At 58.3% G+C, this 22010-nt stretch overlaps 1 protein-coding gene across 1 annotated transcript; it reads right to left on the bottom strand.

Moving 5' to 3' along the window:
• Positions 1-4: 4 nt before the first annotated feature.
• Positions 5-20998, bottom strand: GRAP (GRB2 related adaptor protein). Its single transcript, NM_001102173.1, has 5 exons — positions 20851-20998; positions 15050-15147; positions 10422-10544; positions 2909-3077; positions 5-1138 (listed from the first exon to the last, which is right to left on the bottom strand). The coding sequence occupies exons 1-5, from the start codon at positions 20926-20928 to the stop codon at positions 953-955; spliced, it is 654 nt and encodes a 217-aa protein (NP_001095643.1). The 5' UTR covers positions 20929-20998; the 3' UTR covers positions 5-952.
• Positions 20999-22010: the final 1012 nt, after the last annotated feature.

The following is a 22010-nucleotide window of genomic DNA, read 5'->3' as shown; positions in this document are numbered from 1 at the left end:
CTTATCTTCTTTCACTGTATTTATTTTGAGTTCACGGGCCCAGGTCATGAGCAGCGAATTCACCAGAGCTCAGGCCTCTGAGCGTCCCGGGTCGTATGGCAGCGCCATCCCCATAGACACCCAGCCTCTCCTTAAGCCAGGCCCAGCAAGGCTGCCCCCATCCTGGATGCTGCTGGGCCTCAAAGTCCAGCTCCTGCCCCAGCTCCCCACCGGGTCTGCAGTGACCCCCGCTTCCTGAAGTCCTGGTCTGGGCAGAACCTGGGCCTGAACAAATACGGCAGGTGCAGCTGTGTCTTCTAGGGGGCCATGTCCAGGGCTACCCCCTTGGAGTGCATCTGTCCCATGGGGCCAGTGGCAAGGAGCAGCTGCCTCCATTCCTCCCACCCCTCCCCTCCTTCCTCGGGACCTCGCCTCTACCCTGCCCTCCTCACTAAGTGTCTGCAGTGGACAGGGGTGTTGGAGGCCTGTGGATCCCATAGTCTTTGAAGGACAGCTGAGAAGTCGTTTTCCACCAGGGTCTGTCCAGAAGTCCAGGTCACTGGTACACAGGGCCCTGGCCCCCTTCCCAGTAGCCAGCCCTTGGGGCTTTGAATGGAGAGACAGGCAGGCCCAGCCTGTGGTTCCTTGGCTTGGGCCCCCAGTGGGTGGAGCCCGAGTCCTCAGCCCTCCTGGGGTGGGGCATTGGTGTTTGGAGTGGACGGGCCCTGCTGGCCAACCTGTGATGTCAGAGGCCAGCAGAGGCCGTGGAGCCCCCCAGACCGGTGGGCGCTGCACATGGCAGTGGTTCCGGGGCGCTGGGCCCATCCCAGTTAGCATGAAGCGCCAAAGGCCAGCCAGACAGTCAAGACGCCCATGCTCCCGTCCAAAGCCCTGGATTGGGGGTGCCAGTGTCCTCTCTCCACGTGCCTGGTGGACGGCGGGTCCACTGACTCAGCCCCTGGGCCCACTCCAGTCACATGTGCACCGGCTGGACGTAGCTCCGCGGGAAGAAGCCGATCCGCCCAGAGAGCCGGCCCCGCCACCAGCTGGGGTCAAGGCGCTCCAGGACCTCAATGATGTCACCACGACGGAAGCTGAGCTGGGAGGGATCCTGGGCCGAGAAGTCAAACTGGGCCTGGGCGAAACAGGCCCGGGGCGGCTGCAAGGGAGGAGACGGTCAGTGGGCTTTCAGGAGCCCCCCGCTGGGCTGTCCCCATGGAAGCCCCAAGAGGAGGCAGAGTTGGGATTGAACCCAGCTCTGTGTCCAGGTTCAGATGACAGCCATCCCCCCACCCCACCCCGCCATGGGCCTTCTGCTGCCCGCTCCCTGCACATCTGCAGCACAGACCCTACATCTCCACAGGGTCTGTCCTGGCAGCCCAGCTGGGACCACATGGCCAGCAATCAAGGGACCAAGTCCTGGGCCTCAGCATGGGACTTTGGTTAGATACCTGTGCGTCTTGGGGGCTCTCTCCTGAGCTTTTGACTCCAGGCCCCAGACCTATGGGAGCAGGCCTTTATATTGTAAAGTGATGTGTGGCTATGAGCAGTCTGCTGCTGTTACCCTTGGCCAGGCTTTGAGGCAAAGGATGTCACTTTGCACACTTCCATCTCTCAGGATGGGCTCTAGTCCCACCTGTGCCCCAGCGGCCGTGGGTAAGTCCCTGACCTCTGTGGGACTTGGTTGCCCTCTGCGAATGGCTGCTGGATGAGAGCTCCCCGCCGGGCACGTCAGCCTGGCGCCATGATGATCACACCCAGCACCCTGGACCTGCCTGCCCACCAGGCACTCTGCTCCGAGCCTGCAGAATCTCATCTGGGCGGGCGATAGGATCATGGACAGGCTGTAATTAGCGGTTCTCTGCCCAGGACAGAGGAGGCAGCCTGGGTCCCAGGGGCCGGGCCTGCTCTGCAGTCGCCTCTCAGGGTGGGTGACCTCAGAGCCAGGCGGTGGGTGTGGGAGAGCCCTCCGGCAGCCCCCAGCTCCCTCGTGGCCCCCTCACACTTTCCAAGGGCAGAGCTGGCCTGGGCAGCAGACCCACTGGGGGAACCATCCCTGAGACTGAGCTCTGAGTGGGCCAGGCGCTAAGTGTGGTGATGGGAGGAGGGTGCATAAGGCGGGGAAGGGGGTCCTCTGAAAACACTGTTTACTCTCCTATCAGCTCCCAGGGCTCATCCTACTGGCCCCAGGGGAAGCTGAGGCCCAGGGGAGGGAACTGGCCCTAAGATCACACCTGGCTAGGAGCAGGGGTTGGGGGGCCTAGGAACAGGCAGGACTGGAGCAGCAGCCTGCGGCCCCCTCTCCCTCCCCAACAGAACCCGAGTTCACTAGGCTGTGCAGGGTCCTGACCTCCAGCCCCAGGCCTTGCTGACACCCCGTCCCAAGGAAAACAGTATGTCAGGTCTAATAAACCCACTGGCTGATTTCATCACCCTAATGAGACTGAGATCTGGTCCCAGGGCCCCTTGATGAAAGAGCCGGCTGGCAAATTGCTGTTATTGTGAGAACAAGGGGTGGCTAGACCCCCTCCACCAGACCGGGACCTGGCCCACGGGCACCCCCTGCCCCACTTCCCAACCCCACGCCACTGCTGGCAAGCAGAAGCTAGTGCTGACCCCACCCGGCAGGCGGCCTGGGACGAATCCCGTTGCTCCCTGAGCCTCAGCTTCCTACCTGTGAGGTGCCGGCTCCCAGGAGGCTCAGCAGGTGGCATACCTTCACTCACTCAACACACAACTACTGAGCGCCTACTGTGTGCACGCACAGCTTCTGGCTGAGAATAAGCCAGGCTCTGCTTGCCCAGCAGTTTCTACCCGCCCTTCCCACCTCCCCCTGCCCCCCAGCTCCTCTTGCTTCACGACAACCCCCAGGACAGAACTGGAGAAGCTGTGCTAGACCCTCCTCCTGCCGCCCCCCAAACCCACCCACCTTGGGCAGGGGCTCCTCGTCCTGCAGGAAGACCTGCCGCTTCTTGGCGATGGTGGTGGTCCGGTAGAAGGCGACCAGCTCGTTAAGAGAGTTGAACTTCTCCTCCCACAGGTAGTACTTCCCTGAGGGGTCGCGTAGCACCTTGAAGTGCTGAACCTGGTCCCCGTAGCTGGGGGAGAGGCCATCTCAGAGGGCTGCTCGGATGGGCCCTCCCCCTGCCCCCTGGAACCTGGCCTTTTCCTCTCCGGGTGAGGACTGAGTCCCCTCCAACGGGCTCCGTGCAAGGCACAGGGAATCTCCTGGCCGTGGAGTGTGGAGTTAAGGATGTGGACCCTGGATCAGGACACTTTCTTGCTCTGTGACCTTAGGCAAATCACTTACTTTCTCTGAACCTCGGTTTCCTCATAGTAATACCTCCCTTCTGGGTGAACGCTCATTGGTTGGCAACATTGCATGGTTCCTCTGAGAGAGCTGAGCAGACAGCACCTCCTCTCTCCAACGTCCCCTCAGCCTTAACTCTCTTTTCCCTCCCCGACCTTATCCTCTCTCAGCCCTCACAGTCCCTTGAGGGGTGAGTCCTAAGAGCATCCTGACTTAGACCAAAGCCTGCCAGTGTGCAAGAGGCTCAGGCTATGGGATGCTTCCTGTCCACCCCCACCCCCCTTAAGAACCTTCTATGGCTCCCCACGGCCCTCAGCCCTCGGGGTAAAATCCTAACACCTTGATCTCAAGGTCTGGCTCTGATGACCTGTCCAGCCTCAATTTTCTTCAAATACACTGTGATGCGATCAACGTACCCCTTTCTCTTCTCCCTCCCTTTACCCAGCCTTGCATCCCAACTGCACGGCATCCTACCCCTCTGCCCAGCACCTTCCAATTGAAGGGATGGCCTGCCTCTCCCAGACTGGCCACAGGGCAGAGGGACCTGCCGGTGCCTCCCTGTGCTCAGCCTATCCCATGCCAGGAGGGGCCGCACATGACTGGGCAGCCTGAGCTCCTGCAGTGCTGCCGTCCAAGTGCTTCGAGGGCCTGGACCGGAGCTCGGAGTCCATCCCCCAGTTGCCTATCCCTGTCTGAGCTCACTTCCTCCACCTGTCAGCCCCAGGCCTGGCGTGCTGCCTTGTTAAAAGTAAGATGTGAGATTTAAGATGGAGATTTGTCCCAGGTAAATACCTTCCATTCTGTGTCTCTGGGCCTGGGGGAGGGGGAATCCTCCTGCCCCGCCCAAGGCAAGGATCCCAACCACGCCATAGCTTCTCTCTCCACTTTCAAGCATGCCTCCAGGCCTCTGCTACATTATTTCTTCCAAATTCTTCTTCAGTCAAACTCTTATTCATGCTTCAAAGCCTGGGTATCATGGCCCAAGCTCCGTGAGCTGCCTCAGATGCCCTCAGTCAGAGTCAGGGGACTCCTTGTCTTCCTCAGCCCTGTGCAGCCAGCCAGCAACCCGCTGCTCACAGATACCCAAAGTCAGGAAGGCAGGAGTCGGCCCAGGCATAGCCCAGTTGGGAGAGAATCTGGTCAGGGACACTGTGGGGCAGCCCAGGCATCCATGCTCACTGGCTGTTTCATTCCCAGACCCCGCTGACACCCCCAACCCCCACTGGCTCTGAGCTGTACTCCCAGCCCCTCTAACACACGTCCACGCTCAGGGCAGCCAGCTCCACCTGCAGAACTGAGGCCAGAAAATGCTGGAGGCTCTGTGACCAGGCAGAGCCATCACCCCGGCCTGAGACAAAGCCGCTCGTGTGCCGTCAGCAAGCATTGTTCCCAGGTGACTAAGCACCTGTGCTGTCGGCTGTAGGATATGTGTGTCCATGTCCCAGGATGGGAGGAGGGCAGGCAGGCGGGCAGGCACCTCCCTCCTGTCCGGCCTGCTGCAGCCTTGGTTCTTGACTCCCTCGTGCCCTGTCCCGGAGAGCCTGGGGTTCTCCCAGCCCCTGGACTGTGGCCGTGGTGCTGGGGAGGCAGAGTCCCTAATTCAGTGCCATCTCCGAGGAGGAGCCGGGGGTGTATTCAGCAGCTGTCCTCCGGGTGAGGGTCGGAGGGTGTAGGGATTTTGAGGAGACCTCAGCTCCAAGTGAGCACAGTTCTGAACACTCTGGTGTTTGAAGGTTACCTTCAGTCACCCGGACGTCACCCAGAATGGAGTGTTTCCCTGATCATACCCAGGGAAGGGGCGAGACCTGGGAGGGGGCAAGGGATCCAGCAGTTCTAGAACCTTATTGTTGTTCAATTGCTAAGTCAAGTCCAACTCTCTGTGACCCCGGGGACTGCAGTGTGCCAGGCTCCTCTGTCCTCCACTATCTCCCAGAGTTTGCTCAAATTCATCAGACTGACAACCGGCGGATTCCCAAACCTGGGAAGCTCTCGTGGTCCAGTCCTCAGCCTGTGCATGGCTCAAGATGGGATAGCAGGGCTCAGAGGGGAGAGGAGCCCGCCCACGGCTGGGGGCAGCTGGTCTGCTGTGTCTGTGAGCAGGTGTGACCCTCCTCTGAGCCAGCCCCTGGCCTGACGAGTGACCGACCCTCCTCCATGTGACAGGGATGAGGACCCAGCACCTGGGCAGACTTTCTCTCCCGGCCAGCCTGTCTCCTACCTCCCCAGGCCCGAGTCTAAGTCCAGGTGACCCCAGAGCTAGGAGGGGTGGCCCTGCTGGGTGAGCCCTCCCGAGCTGGAGAGGGCACCAAGCCTGATGTATGTGTCTGATGTCTAGGCCTGCGCATGCCAGTGTCTCTCCATCACACCTGGATGTGTGCGTGTGTCTCTCCCTGCTCCGGGAGGCCGGCCATGTGCATCCATCTCCGAGCAGCCATGGGTGTGTGTGTCCCTGTTTGTGACCCTCACGCCCACCTACCCAGGGGGGTGAGGGCTGGGCCGGGCCCCTGGGCTGTCAGAAAAGTCTAAAGGATGAAGTCAGGCCTAATGCTAGCTGCTGCTGGTCCTGCCCAGCAGGTTTTTCTGGCCTGGTGGCGGCATTAGCCAGGGTGACAGTGGCCCAGGGTGGATAAACAAGGCTGGGGTAAGGTGTCAGGATCCCCAGGACCCCCCAGTCAGGGCTTGGAGACCAGGTTGGTGGCCTGGTGGAGGCCAGGTTGCTGACTGCCTACTGGGTGATTTCTGATAAGGCATGGCCCTTGTGCACTCAGTCTTCCCATCTGTGAAAAAGGAGGGGGTGGATGACTTGTTCTGCAGCAGATGTGAGATAGAATCAAACTGACCTTGGGAAGGGAGTGGAGAGAGAACCCCCCAACACCGGGTTTTCAGCCTCAGGGAAGGAGAGCGGAAGGGCAGACCTGGTCTTTCAGGTCATGGGGGTGTCAATGGGCACTAGATCTGCTGTTTCTGGCTGTGTGACCTCAGGCAAGTTACTGCACGTTTCTGAGCCTTTGTTTCTTCACTTGCACACCAGACTTCTGAGGTCACTTCCTCCCTGTCTTTGCCTGCATAAAACTATGCCTTCTTCCGATTCTTTCTGCCTCATTTTCCAAGAGCCTTTTTCATCTTCCAAGATTTTATATAATTTACTAATTGTTTAATAAATTATACATACACATCTCCTCATACATACATGTATAAAATTATCAGTTGCTCCAGTGGAACCTGGGCCTAAATGACAGGGAGCTTTGTTGAATTGATGGCAGCTGAGTCCCTGAAACTGGGCATGGGGCCTGGTGCACAGTAGGGGCTCAGCAACCAGAGGGGCAGAGCAAACAGTTAGGACCCCAGGCACCTGAGCCTGAAAAGAAGCAAGCATCTTCCTAGTCTCACTAGGGAACAAACTGCTTCCAACCAAGGAGCCCACCGCAGCCTGTATTAGAGTGGGGGCAAAAGTAACACAGCCAGGCCATGCGCCCCTGCCCTGGCCCTCAGGCCGCCAGCTCAGACATGCTCCTGGAGGTGGGGGTGGGGGTGACCGCCCTCTGTAAACTTGTAAAGGGCACCCAGCCGTGGCCACCGTCGCTCCAGGAGGCAGAGCAAGGCCCGTAAACCCCACCTCTGACAGCTTTATGAGGCTTGGCGGGAGCTTGTGGGAGATGCCACTCGTGTAGGATCAGAGGTCCCGGGAGCCCTGCCAGTGAGGCGGAAACGCTCTTGCACATGCATCTGTGTAGTCATCACCCAGAAGGGTGGCTGTCAGGTCACTGGACTTCACAACGTCCTGGCTACTGTCTCCACACTGGAGATAAGGACGTTACAGCCGAGGAGGATGGGATCTGCTGAGGTCACACAGGAGGAGAGCTGGGCTGCCCAGCCCCACATGGCCACTGGCCTTTCTCTAACAGCCTGGGACCATGGGGCTGGGGCCAGGAGGCACTGTGTGGTCCTGGGAGGGTTGACATGGCAATGACAACTATAGCTGGCTTTTGGGATTGTTGTTGTTCATGTCGCTAAGTCATATCTGACTCTTTGCGACCCCACGGACAGTAGCCCACCAGGCTTCTCTGTCGATGGAATTTCCCAGGCAAGAACACTGGAGTGGGTTGCCATTTCCTTCTCCAGGGAATCTTCCCCACCCAGTGATGGAGTCTGTGTCTCCTGCACTGGCAGGTGGATTCTTTACTACTGAGCCACCGGGGAAGCCAACATTTGGGGAGAACTTGCTGTGTGCTGGCAGCATTCTCAGCCCCTTGCATCGATGTTCATCTCACAGACGAGGAAACAGACCAGGGTACCTTGCCCAGGGTTACACAGCTCATATTCTTCCTCAAAAGCCCCTCTCCTAGCCACAGATGCCCTGAGTCTGTTTCCTGCTCTGAGGTCTGCCTGGTGGTCCTCCAAGGGCCCTGAAAGGCCCGCTGACAGAGGATGGACCAGAGTAGGGGCAGGACCCAGGATCCTGGCCCTGGGAGATGCAACTGAGGCTGGAGGGCGCCACCTGGTGGTGCTGTGTACACACCACAACCCGGGCACCCAGGGTTCTGGCTCTGAGCTAGGGGAAAGGGCTTGGGCAGGATGCCTGGGGTGGAACAAGGGGGACAGTGTGTGTGCGGGGATTTCTCTGAGGGACACTCCAGGCCCCTTTCCCAGAAAGCACTGGTGCTGGCTCCCTAAAACTGCCCATTCCCCTCCTGCTCGGACAGACAACTACTCTCCAAGCCCACCTTCTCTGCCCCACCTCTGGGTCTTCACACTTGCTGTTCCCTGGGCCTGGCATCCCCTCTCCTCTTTGTGCACCAAACTCCTACTCATGCCCCAGGGCCCAGCTCAGATGTCATCTCCTCCAGCCTGCGGAGTGCCTACTGCCATCGAACTTCCCTCCATCAGGCATCGTGGAGACCCCAGTCCCTCACTCCCCAAGGGACTCCTCCCCTGTCCTACACACACACACCCCACAGGTTGAGCTGGCTGGCCTGACCCCGTGCCTGGGGTGGCGGGTCTGCATGCCCCGGGAGGCTCCAGGAGAGGGCAGGGTGCCAGGGCACCCACGGCGGAAGTTCAGGCCATGGGATCCACTCTCAGGTGAGGGGGAGGCAGGTAGGAGCTCAGTTCAGGCTGCAGAAGTGGCCAAAGAAGCCCCTGTGCCCTGCTTTGCGGTGACCCTGGAGCTGATTCCTGGAGCGAGGCCAGACCAGCCCGCCTGGCGGGCGCCTTTCCCAGGAGATACTGGGCCCTGGGAGCCAGCACAGGGAAAACTGCCACTTCCTGTTCCTCGGGGACCCACTGGCCTCAAGGTCTGGGCTGTGGAAGGAGGGGCGAGCCAGGGGGCTCCAGACGCTCAGGGCCAAGAACTGGTGTCTCACCACCCCTGAGGCTCAGAGAGGAGGAGAGCCATTGCCTTGGATCAGGAGCTCAGCCTGTTCCCAGGGGAAATGGAAGTGAGAAAAGCCAAGGCTGGTGACAAAGCTTGGAGAGGGGCGGGTGAGGGCTGTGACCCCTGGTGTGGGACCACCATCCCCAGAAGCTCTCCTGACCCCGACAAGAAGCCCACCTGCCAGGGCTCCAGTGTGCCAACTGCACACCACCACAAGCTCTGTATAGAACAGACAGGAAAGGCCTCCCTTGGGGCACATTTCTGCAAACAGGAGCCTCATGGCCAGCCTGCTGGGAGACACGAGCTCTTCCCTCCCCTGAGCCTGGTGCTGCATCAGACTTTTCCCCACAGAAGCCATCAAAGCCATCCTATGTACGTTTATCCATTGGAAAATCAGCCAGCCATTGGCTGTGACACATCCAAGTCCTAGAAGACTGGTGCCATCCAGCACCCTGAGGCCATGCTGCCCATGTCCACCCACCCATCCCATCCAGCTATGTGCCCAGTGTCCTCAGCAACCCTGAAGGTGGTATTATTGTTGATGGTCCCCAATTCACGGGCACATGCCACCTCCCTGACCCTCCAGCCCCATCCCAGTGCTAATGCCAGCGGCTCCGTCTGGCTCTTTCCAGGGCCTGCCTCGATCCCAGCCATCCTCCTCCTCAGTAGCCCAAGGGATCCACTTCCTTCCCCTAGTGGGGATGCTCCGTGGAGGCCTATTGCTCTGGGGGAACCCGCCTCCTGCTAGGGACCTGTCAGGCCATTCTCTCTGGATTTGACACCCCTCCCCACACTGGCTTTGCCCAGTCACCCCAGGGGCTTTCCATTTGCTGTTCCCTCTGTGCGGAAGCTCTCCTCCCAGTCCTCACTCCTGGGGCCCCGGACAGCCTGCACTGCAGCTGCAGATCTCTGCTCAAACCTGAGGCCATCCGTCCCTGCCACCTGGCTCCTGCTGTGTTTGTTTCAAGGTCTGTCTCCCCGACTAAGACACAAACCCTGAAGGACAGCAACTTTGTTTTTTCCTGTTGTTTCCTGAGTCCCTGATGCTGCCCGGCACACTGCACATAACTCAGTGACTAGTCCTTGAATTGCTGCTCCCACATCCCCCTGTTCCAGGTGCGGAAGAGGCAGGACAGAGACGAGCGGGGCCCGACCCCCTCCCCGGCTCCTGCCCCTCCTTCCACCTGGACTCCTCATTGCCCCATTGTGACTTCTGGTTTCTGGTTCCACTTTGCCCAGAGGCTGCCACCCTGCTTCAGTGGCAGCCACTATTCTAACGGCTCTCGATAGAATGACTCATTTGCTCCTCGCAATAATTCATTTTACACGTGAGGAAACAGGTACAGAGAGGTTAAGTGACTTGCCCAAAGTCACACAGACAGGAAATGGCCGAGCTGGAATGTGAACCTAAGCACCCTGGCCCCAGGGTCCATCCTCTTGACTGCATAGCACAAGGGGGACCCTGTCCAGAGCACATCCTGGACACCCACCCCGGGGGGCTTGCTGCTCTCCCCCTGCAGCCTTGTCATATCAGCTTCCCCTGGTGACTTGCTGCTCGTGGAACAATGGCCGACCCTTTGGCCCAGCATGGGAGGACTCCCAGTCGACCTCCAATCCTCACTGTCCAGGGCCACGCCCTGCAGTCGCCTCACCCCCAACCCCGAGACTGTCATCTGCTTCCAGGGGTCTGTTGTTCCCTCCTTGCTCCGAGGGCCTGTCTTTGCCCACCCTCCTCCACATATTCGGGTCAGAACTCACTTCACAGAAACGGAGAACTCCCCTGGGGAGCTCTCACTCTCCCGGATCAGGAAGGCTCCCTGGTGGTTCCGCTTCATCAGAATCTCTTCCGCCAGCTGCCGGGAGATCCGGCCCGAGTACCACCTGCAGAGAGGGCAAGGTGAGGGCGGGGGGCCAGCCACCCTGCCCGGTGCCAGGCACCCATCACAGCCAGGTCCTCCCAGCAGTCCTGGACACAGGAGGTGCGACTGCGCCCACTTTACAGACTATCAACCTGAGGCCCAGAGAGGCAGAAGTCATGTACCCAAGGTCACACATGGTGGCAGACAGGAGCTGTGCCTAGTCCCAGCATTCTGCCTCCTGAGCACAAGCCTTTGCCACCACACCAGGCAAACACACGGGGCTTCTCATGTGGCACTAGTAGTAAAGAACCCACCTGCCAATGCAGGAGACACAAGAGTCTCGGGTTCAATCCCCGGGTTGGGAAGATCCCCTGGAGGAGGGCATGGCAACCCACTCCAGTATTCTTGCCTGGAGAATCCCATAGACAGAGCTTAGCAAGCTACAGTCCACGGGGTCACAAAGAGTCAGACACAACTGAGCGACCTAACATGCGCACACACTCAGGCAAACACACACCTCAGTGAACTCTGACCCAGCCACCCCCACCTGGGCTTTTACATTTCCTGTTGTAGTTTCTTAAAAGTGAAAAAATATTTTAAAGATGACCAAAGAGAAATGGGTTTCCCCTGGCTCAGATGGTAAAGAATCTGCCTATAATGAAAGAGACCCAGATTCAATCCCTGAATGAGAAAGATCCTCTGGAGAAGGAAATGGCAAGCCACGCCAGTATTTTTGGCCTGGAGAATTCCATGGACAGAGAGAGCCTGGTGGGCTACAATCCATGGGATTGTGAACAGTCAAACACAATTTATTTTGTCTTTTTTTCAGTCAGACCCAATTTAGCGACTAAACCACCACCAAAGAGAAATAGTAGCTTTGCTCTGATGAGGAAGGGTCTCTCCCTGTACCCATTTCACAGATGCATAGACTGAGGCCACCTGGACTTTTTCTCACAGGTTCGATCAAGTCCCTCTTCCTTCTGACCAAACATAACCAGGTATATAGAAGGCTCCTGGTAAATGCACGAGGCAGTCTGGCGGAGTCTGGCTCTTTGGGAATCGCCTACCCTCAGAGGGCCCAGGTGACCTCCAGCTGGCTTCCCAGCCCCAGGGTTTTAGTCCACTCTTGATGTTTACATGGGGAAACCAAAGCCCAGTGTGACCGGAATCTCACCGTGAGACCTTGGCGCCCCGAGGCCGCCAAGCCTCCCTTCCCTGAGCTGTTTCCCTTCTCCCCTTCCTGAGTCTGAGCGCCCAGCCGGCAGATACGAGGCGGGAATTTCCTGTCATGTCAGGATGTTGACAGAGAGCCCTGCAAGCCCAGCACGGGGGCTCAGGTGCAGGCAGACGGGGTCCTGCCCGCAGCCCTACCTACCCCTCCCCTGCCTGCCAAGTGTGAGCGCTGGCAGCTCCTCCGAGTGATGTGCCCGGCCTGGGTGTGGGCGGGTTGGGCCCCCAATGTCTCAGGTGGTGACTGAGGGGAGTAGGACAGGCACCCTGCCCAGCTCATGGCGTTGGCTCCCTGGTTCCAGCCAGAAAGAGCAGTTCCAAGGCTCCTCCCCATCTTCCACCCCAAAATAAAATCCTGGTCCTGACATTGTTCTAGACGCCACTCCTGGGAGCCCATACCCCAAAAGTGAGCTTCTAGCCCACAACTGCCCCCATACTGGGGGGTGGAGAGGCCTGGGCCCATCTCACAGCGGGTTTTCCTGGAGTGGAGGCAGTGGAGGTGGCGGCCAAGGGTAGGGCTCCAGGCTGCCTCTGAGAGCTCAGCCTGGGTCTCTGGGAGTCCCGGAGGAACCTCCAGGCCAGAGGCTAAGCTGGGACGCGGAGGGCCCAGGGCTCGGGGGTGCCCAGAACGGAGCTCCTCTGGGAAGCCCCCAGCAGGAACCCGTGCAGGTGCTGCCGCGGGGGGAGCAGGGGTCCAGTGGGGCCCCATGTGGGCGTTTCCCGAGCCCGGTGTCTCTGAAGAACCCACAAAACCCCACAGGAGGCATCCGCGTGTGGGCGGCCGTCACCCTCAAAGGCTTTCACAACCGCAGTCTTGAGGAGGGTGCCCAGCCCCCTCCTGGTCCTCGGTAGCTCAAAGGACAGGATGGGAGAAACCAGCCTCCCCGTCCTGACACCCCCAGAACCCAGCTCACTCCTCACTTAGCCCCCATTTTACTGATGTGGAAACTGAGGCCCAAGGAGGGGCAGAGGCCCCCCGCCAATATTTGCCTGGCAAATTTCCCCAACTCCATCCTGGTGGGCACAGCCCAGGCCCACAGCACCTGAAGCAAACCTCCCTCCGTCTCTGACCCTGGACAGGCCACTCGTCTCTGCCACAGTCTCCTGGCCCACAAGACGCTGACGAGAGCACCTAGCTCGCAGGGTCATTGGGAGGACAAGGGTGCCGCCACCTGCAGGGGTTTACCGCCACTGCTCCGACCTTCAGCCATGCGCACCCCACCTCCCCCACTGTTAGCTGGTCTGCTCACACTCCTGGCAAACTTCTACTCTACCTCCCAGGCGCAGCAGACTGTGCACTCCTAGACCCCCACACGACTGGGTCAGACCCTCGGTGGACCTTGCCTGTGATGCCCAGAGGCCCTGGGAGTAGGTGGCCTGCATCACACCTGCCCCGGGCTCCCTGGGCTGCAGCATGGTGGCAGTGATCAGGGCCCCCCTGAGACCCCTGCCCTGCCATGTTCCACACTGGAGCCCCAAAGGCTGAGTCAGTTGCTGGCTGGACTTTCCCCACTGCTATTTCAGAGCTAGGGCAGGGGTGAAGTTAGCCCAGAACGCACCTGGACCTGGCCTCAGCCAAGTGGGGGATCTGCCCTTGGTCCCTGATCTGTCCCAGACACTAGTGGCCAAAGACAGCCCCAGGGACCCCAGGGCCATCAGACACGGAACCCTCCACGGCTGCTACCCACCCTGGTGGAGACTGGCTTCAACCACCATAGTGCCCCACAGGGCATGGCCCTGAAATCCATCAGCTTTTCTTTCCTTCTGAGTAAACCAAAGCCTCTACTTGGGTTTCTCAGTGGCCTCCAACCTCCTAGGCTCCCAGCCTTCGCTGGGCCACAGCCTCCACCTGGAGGCTCCCACTTCCATTGTGTCTTTCACTGACCTGGCCCTGGCTGGTGGCCCTGGCAGGTTCTCTCCATCTGTCTCCCTTTACGGAAGTCAAGGTCACACAGCCCTTGCAGGCTGGGAGCCCAGGCTACAGGACCTGTGGCGGGGTAGGAGTGCTTGGAGCCCAGACAGGGGACCTAGGTGGGTAGAGGCCTTGCCCAACACAGGAAGCCGGAGGTGGTGGCAGCTTTGGAAAGAACTCGAAGACAGATAAAGAGGAAACAGCCTCCAGGCCCCACCCTGGCAGTGCACCTCCCTCTCCTTTCACCCCACAACCACACACATGTTGCAGCTCCCAGCCTGCCCCCTCTAGCCTGCCCAGCCCTGTCACCTGCCTCCGCATCAGATGCAGGACCCCCATCCACGCTGAAACCCATCCGTGGCTCCTCCCACCCTCCACCCAGCATCTGAGGCCCCACTGCCAGGCCCACAGCCAGGGGTTCTCATTGCCCCTCTCCCCGGAATGCCCTTCTCTGACTACGCAGCTAACTCCTACACACATCCTTCAAAACCTCAGTTTGTCACCTCTTCCGAGAAGGCCTCCCTGGTTAGTTATCTCGATGCTGACTGCCTTCTCTTGTCATACTTTCTTTACCTCTTGTCTCTCCCTGGGACACGTTGCTCTGACCCGAGCATCTCATCACGTGTCTCCAGCATCACCTGGGCCGGGTCCCTGGGGCCATAGCCAGTGTTTAGTGAATGACTGTGTCTCAAGGCTACTTCAGCCTTCACTCCACACGTATCCACTTGGTTTTTCATAGATTCTTGGCCACTTAGGCCTGTGTCGGGGCTGAGACTAGGGCATTCAATGTTGAAAGCCTGACCAGAGGCTTCCCTGGGCCAGCAGGTCCCAGGCCTGGGGATGCCTGGGCCCCACACTTGACTCCTGCTCTGCCCTGTCCCAGCTCTGCTTGGCTGGTGTCCAGCTCTCCCATCTCCTGCTCCAATGGCGGGGCCCTCAGGTCTGCCTCCTTCCTGCCCCTCTCCTCCCTGGCCCCTCACCCCCACCCCTGCACAGGCTCCTAGGGCCCCCCATGAGTGGAACCTCGGGCCTCCTTGTGCTGTAGACAGAGAAACAAGAACAGAGAGAGCCAGGGCCTGCCTGAGGCCACGCCGCAGCCGTTGGGCCCAGCGCTGAGGGCCCAGGCCCCGTCCTCTCCAGGGCCCGGGTGCTCTCGGGTGTCCCAGATCCTCGGTGTTGTGGCCTGGACTGGCCTGGACTACCACCACTTGGGACAAGTCATCACATCTCTGTCCCCCACTTCTGCTCAGGGTACAGACAGGGGGCTCCAGATGGATGGAGGGAGGCTGGGGTGAGGCCTTGCAGGTCACTCCGTCTGGGCCAGGCTGGGAGGGGACATTTGGCAGCGGGGCAGGGGGTCCTGTGGATGTGAGGGAGCTACTCACGGGTGGGGCTTGAGGCGGATGTAGTTCTTAGGGACAAACCCCTCGGCGCCCCGCAGCTCGGCCTTGTACCAATTCTGGTCATCCTCCATATTCAGGATCTGTGGGCAGGAGAGACATGGCTCCTGGTCACCCAGGAGTGTCAGCTTCCCCTGCCAAGGGCACACGGGGCTGGAGCTGGACATCCAAGTGCTGCCACCCAGACCCCCAGCACCCCATGGGGTTAGGGCAGACCCCAAAGCCCCTCAGTCCCTGAGCTGTGGCCCTGGACATGGGGCCCATGGTACTCGACACCTCCGCTGACCCGGGGAGGGGGCAGTCTGAGGAGCCCCACCAAGTGGTGGTCACCTGGGGTCACCCACATTTACAAACCCGCACACCTGAACTCAGGGGTGATGGTCTGGTGGGGAGTTCAGACCCTGGGGAGCAAATGGGAGGTATTTGGGCTGAGACAAGGCTCGGGTCACAGGCTCTGTGTCGCCCTGCAGGTGGCCCGAGGGGAACTGAAACCCAAGTGTGGGTGGAAGCTGCTGAGGGTGGCGGCGGGACGCTGGGCTCCCTCCCCTGTCGCTGGGCAGGCTCGCCACGGGTCACCCCTTCTCACCCCGGCCCCCGGGGCTGCTGTCATCAAAAGCTATTTCACAGAGGAGGACGCAGGCTCCAAGAGGAGGTGAGCAGGACCCCCTCACTCTTCACGCCAGTCCCCCTTCATTCTGTCTCTGGACCCTGCCCAAGGGCAGTCTTCCCTGTCCGTCCTAGAGCAGGTCCATGTATCAGCTCCAACCCGGTGGGGATGCTTGGTTGAGACAAAAAATCAGACACAGATGAGCCACCCAAGCAGAGGCCCCATGGGAATGAGGGCTGGGGCAGCAACTCGTCTGACCGCCTGGCCCGCCGAGCCCCCTCCTTCCTGTCCCCACTGTCTGGGCCAGGCTAGCGTCCCCAGGGACAGCCGGAAGCAGGTGGCTGACTCAGGAAAACTTTTGCTGAAAACCAAACAACACAAAACAAATCCCCCCCACCCCAGCTTAATGGGAAAATCAGGGCCTATGGGACACAGATTCAGTGAAGGTTCCCGGCAGCCTTGGGCTCTAGACCAGTCTGCCTGCCTCTAACTCTCTCCGCAGCCTTGGCCTCGGTTTCTGCAACCATAAAATAGATGCAGCCTACATGGCATGTGGTGGTGTTTTGTGACCTACAAAGTCCTGTGTGGACATGAGGCTGTAACACATCTCGTCTATCCCAACTTTGTTTGTTTTCCTGTCATCTCCACTCCAGGGAAAGACTCAGAAATGTTTTGATGGGTTGCGGTAGCTGAGGTCTTGCCGTCAACATTGTTCAAAGCACCCAGACCCTCTGAGACACAGGAATTGCCAACCCTCCCTGGTGATGCTCCCACCTTGGCCCCTTCTCCTGGGTGCTGTCCTGTGCCACTACCCCCTGGCCAGTGTGGTCACTGAGCACCTCCTGCAGGGCAGGCCCTGTGTCCAGCCCAATGACACAGCCGGGAGCAGGAGGTCACGCTTTGGAGGGCAGAGGCAGAGGGAGAAACAGGAAACAGACAAATAAACAAGATAATTTAATGCAGTGGGGAGTGCTCGCAAGATATACACCAGGAAGATGTAGATGCCTGGTTGGGGCAGGGGATTGTCCACAGGGGTGGGGGAGTGGGCAAGAAAGGCATCTCTGAGGAGGTGACTGACATGTGAGCTGAGGCCCAAATTATAGGAAAGGCTGGACGTGAGAGGATGTGGGGATGTCGGTCCATGGCCGAAGGAATAGCCAGTGTAAAGGCCTTGAGGTGGGAGCAAGCTGTCCTTGGAGCAGAAAGGAAAACTGTGTGACTGCAGCTGAGGTGGGGGCCGGACCGTGAGGTACACAGGGAGCGAGAGAGCTGGACGTTATTGTACTCTGGTGGGAATGAGGAGGCCATTCAGATTTTTATTTTCAAAACCAAGACGAGCGGGCTTCCCCTGTGGCTCGGTGGTAAAGAATCCACCTGCCAATGCAGGAGACTCAGGTTCGATCCCTGATCAAGGAAGATCCCACATGCCACAGAGCACCCCGACTATTGAGCCTGTGCTCTAGAGCCTGCGAGCTGTAAGCACAGAAGCCCACGCGCCCTAGAGCCTGTGCTCAGCAACCAGGGAAGCTGCAGCAATGTGAGGCCCAAGCACAGCAACCAGAGAGTAGCCCCTGGTCCCGCAACTAGAGAAAGCCCACACAGCAACAAAGACCCAGCATAGCCAATAAATAAAGAAAATTATTCACAAAAACAAACAAGAGGAACCACTGAGGGCCACTGGGGGAAGGTCAGGCTCTGGGTTGTGGCTGTTGTGTGGAGACCAGGCTGTGGACTGGAGGGAGGGATGTGAGGAACTGGGCCCAGGTGAGCGGTGATGGGGCCCTGGACTGGGGTGACTGAGATGTGGTCAGATTTGGGACGGTTTAGGGGGAACTGCTAACAGGCTGGCTCCGAGATGCAGAGAAAGCAGCCAAGACCACCCCAAGTTCTGGGCCTGGGTGCTGGTGGGCAGATGTGGCCACCGGGTACAATGGAACAGCTGCGGGGGCAGGTGGGGAGCTCAGGGCTGGCTGTGTCCAACCTGGGGCACACCGGCCATCCCCGTGGAGGTGCTGAGGCCATGGGCTCCCTGAGTCTGGGTTCTGGGGGCCAGGCTGTCGATGAAGAGGTGGAGGTAAGCCAGCACCCACATCTTTCCTCTAGCCAGGAGCGACGGGTACTGTGCACCCAAAGCAGCCTACTCCTGGGAGGGGGCTATGTTTTAGGGAAGTGACATTTGGGGCTATTTGTCCAGAGGGTCATCTAAGAGCAGAGCTCAAGACTGGAAGAACAGCGTCCTGCCAGCTCCCAGGGCCTGGGATCTGTATGTCCACTGGGCGCTTACAGCTGGTGCGCTGGAAACACGCTCGAATGGACGCCCTGCGTGCTCAGTCACCAGACGGGAGTTGGAGAGCAGGGCTGCCAGGCGATGTCGCAGTCGAACTTTTGCAGTTACAGAAATCGGACTCCAGACCACATAAGGTGGGGGAAGCACTTTGAGCGCAAAATTTACGGAGCTCCGAAGATGTCACGAATCAACGTAAATAGTATTTTAAGAGAATATGTTAAAAAATCAAAATCAATGCAAAAAATTTTCATGCTGTCAGTAGTTAATGATAATGTATCCATATCAGTCTATTAATGTAACAAATGAACCAGGTTGATACTCTAAAATGTTACCACGGGAGAGGGTATGCATGGGTGAGAGCGGGCCTGCGGTGTCAGATGCGACTCCCTCTGCACTACCTTCTCGATTTTTCTGTAAACCTCAAACTGTTCTAAAAATTAGACTGTTTAAAATTTAATGCAAAAAAAAAAAAATCCATCAAAATCTTAAATCAAGGCAGGATTTGACCTGGCACCTGCACCACCGTGAGGAAGGGCCCTGTCGCCAGGTCTGGGCCTGGAAGGCCCACTTGTTCATCCCTGTCCATCAGGGAAAGGCAGGGGCATGAACAAGGAAGTGGGACTTGCTGATGGCCCGCCTCCCAGGACCCAGGACTAACTCCTCAGGACATGCTGGTGTTTTTTCCTAGGCACGAATCCGGTGCCTAGAAGAGGCTCAGCTTTCCCTTTCTCACCTGCAGAATGTCAGTTTCCTATCCCTAAAACTCAAATCTACTGAGTACGTGTGAGTTGGCTCTCTGTGTATATTCCTCTGCATTCTGCCTTTTTGCCACTTCACGTTGCCTCATGAGCATTTTTGCATTGTTAAATGACCCTTTCCCAGATGGCATTTTTAGGGACTGTGTGGTATTTTATGCCACCACGGAGCATGGAGCTAGGCTGAGTCCACGCTGCAGACTCACTCACACCCCCGCTGGATGCATCTCCTCCTTCACTCTCCTCCCCCGCCTCTTCTCTGCATGGTTGGGTCCCGCTCATCCTTCAGATCTCAGCTGAGGTGTCACTTCTTTTGAGAGGCTGCCCAGACCCCCCCCCCGCCCCTAGTCTAAAGCTGTCCCCCTGCCCCTCCCACCCTCTGCATTCCATCTTCGCGGGTGATTGCTTCCATCCATCTGTCACCTCCTGGCATGACTCACCCTCTGGAATGTCAGGTTTGGGAGGACAGGGATTGGGCTTTGTCCACTGCCTGTGGCCTCAGCACTCAGGACAATGCTCCACAGGCCAGCAAGGGTTTGTTGTATGAAGGAAGGAAAAGGCAGCCCTTCCCATGGCCTGTCATGCCTCGAGAGGTCCCCTCCTGGGTCCTGGCTAACATCTTAATCCCGCCTTCCTTCCTCTGACACCCCGTGTCTTGCTGAGGTCCTGCCCTGTGCCAGCACTGGTTTATGCCCCTGCCCTCAGGAGCCCGGGTTAGAAGCAAACACAGCAGAAGATGCCAGTGCTCTAGCCAGGGTTAGTGGGAACCCGGCCAGTCTCTGGGTGGGTAGAGAGCCCAGGCATCCAGGAGGGAAATGGGTGTCATAGTTTTTACAGTGATTCCCTTGGGGGACCCCACAGATCCATCCCCACCACACTGTCCATCACCTGCATCTCAGGGGGAAAGCACTGCCCACCCCATTCCAAATTCCTCATGATTCCACTTTCTCCCAAGCCCTGGAGTCTGGAACTAGAGACCCAAACTCTCTCAGATTGGCTAACAAGGCCTTTGAGCTGGTCCTAGACCTCAGAGTCTCCTGTACTGGCTGTTTGGTCCTGGTGTCAAGCCTGCCCCACCCTCAGGTAACCACACGTCCTCAGGTCACCACCCCCTGCCGGCTACCCAGGGGGCCCAGGGCCAGCATCCCAGCACAGATAAGGGGGGACTTCCTCAAAATGATGTGGCCCTTCTTAGAACTGTCACCCTCTCACCCCAGCCCAGGTGAAGGGGTTCACACCTGACCCCACACTGAGCAAGTCATGGTGCCTGGGGGCCTCACTTAGTCACCTGTAAAATGGGGCCGTGGCAGATTAAGTGGGCACTGGAGCACACCACCGAGCTCAGACCTGGCTCCATACACGGTCAGCCCACGGGAGGTGCTATCCCTTCTGAGGCCTGAAGCTTGGGGCAGCCCGGAGCGGGGCCCCAGCTCAGACTGGAAGGATGGCCGGTCTCATGCCCACCGGGCCGGCGTGGAGCCTGGGGCCCAGGGAGCTTTCTGAGTGGGACTTGATGGCTAATCCAGCACCCAAATCGTGCCAAACACTCCCGAATCAGGGCCCTGAGCTCCGCTTCCAGATGCAGGCATGTAAGCAGGGACACTTCCTGAGAGAGAGAGCCTGGAAACCCCTCTGCCCTGGAGGGTGTGTGCTCCTTACAGAGGTTCCACGAGGGGAACTGCGTAGCATTGAGGCTCATCTCACCTGTGGGGAGGCCCGTCTAGACCCTTAGTCACAGTTGTTTTATCCCCGATAGGTTAGTGTGTGTACTTAATTCCCAAGATCCTCTCTCTGTCTCAGTCTCTTTGCCTCTCTCTCTTTAACTCATTTCAAATGAGTTAACTCATTTCTTTCCTGGGAAACTGGGTGTTGAATCAGCCCCTGCCACTCACTACGCTGAATTCTCAGAATGGCTCCTAAGGGAGGGAGCACTAACTAACTCCCCATTTCTCAGATGGGAAAACTGAGAATCCGAGGCAGAAGGTGGCTTGTCCAGAGTCACGTAGCCAATGACTGGAGAAGCTGGGCCTATCTTCCTCCAGAGACTAGACTCTATTAGAAGGGCCATCCAGGCCTTGATTTTAAGCACCCACCCCATATCACATACGCACAACTCGGCCAGCCCCGGCCACCCTACCTTGAGCGTGTCCCCCTTGTTGAAGGCCAGCTCGTCACTCTCCGTGGCCTGGAAGCTGTACAGGGCCACAGACTCCATACCGCCGTCCCCGCGCCCCGGCAGCTGGGCTGCTAGCAGGGCCGGCAGCTTCCTGCTTCCTCCGCAGTCGAGGACCAGCTTCCTTTGTTTTGAGAGCGTGTTTGTGCTTTTGAAGCTGAGACCGAGACTTCCCCTGACGGAGAAACAGGAAGCAGAGATGTCCCAGACAGGGGGTGTGAGCCACGGGCCCCTCTCAGACTCCAGGGCGTCCCCCAGCAGCCCTGGGAGTGGGTCCTCCTCCTGCACCCACCTTACAGATGATAAAACTGAGTCTCCAGAGCAGCAAGAATGCTGAACTTGTGGTCGCCACCACTCCCACTCATTTACCAATCCTTCCACCACAGTTTCTAAACTCTGACGCCCCCTGTGACCCACTATTGACCTGAAGCTCCTGGCCCAACCACCAGGGCCTTGCCTGTTACTCCTCCCCACCCCACCTCTCCAGACCCATCCTTTGTTACTCCCCTTCCCTCTGAACAAACCTGGGCTGCAGCCGCAGCAGGGGGACATCTCACATGCCCAAATCGCCCCCAGCCTTTCCACACGCATGGCCCCTCTTCCCCTTTCTCTTCTCAGGAGACTCCTATTCATCCATCAGTGCCCAACTCAGAAGGCGCCTCTTCTGGTTTAAACACTGGGCACCTTCAGTGGAATGGTGAGCCTAAGGTCAAAAAGGACTGAAAATAAATGCGGACCTTTGCTTAGGTTTGCTGTGGGTGGTGAGATCAGTGCGGCAATTCTGGGATGAGGCTGAGTCTCTTGGGAAATAACCTAAACCACTGAATGTGGTGAAGCCGTCAGAACCAAGGACGGAGGATGGAGTTTGCTGTGCAGGGAAGGAGTGTGACCACGGTCCCAAAAAGAGAGAGGAAGAGCCCTGGGGTGTTGGACGGGGACTGGCTGAATCAGCGTGAAGTCAGCTTGGTTTTATTTTTTTGTTTAAAAAAAAAGAATTTTTATTCCTTTATTTATATTGATAAGGTGACATCTTGCTTTCAGATATTATGATTATGATCCATTACTATTATTTATGTTGATGCTTACATTGTCTTAGATTTAATCAGTGGGACCCCTTCCAGATG

The sequence above is a fragment of the Bos taurus genome, chromosome 19 (assembly GCF_002263795.3).
Source record: "Bos taurus isolate L1 Dominette 01449 registration number 42190680 breed Hereford chromosome 19, ARS-UCD2.0, whole genome shotgun sequence".
NCBI lineage: Eukaryota > Metazoa > Chordata > Mammalia > Artiodactyla > Bovidae > Bos > Bos taurus.
The sequence above is the reverse complement of the archived record's forward strand: the minus strand, read 5'-3'. Positions and strand labels throughout refer to the sequence as shown.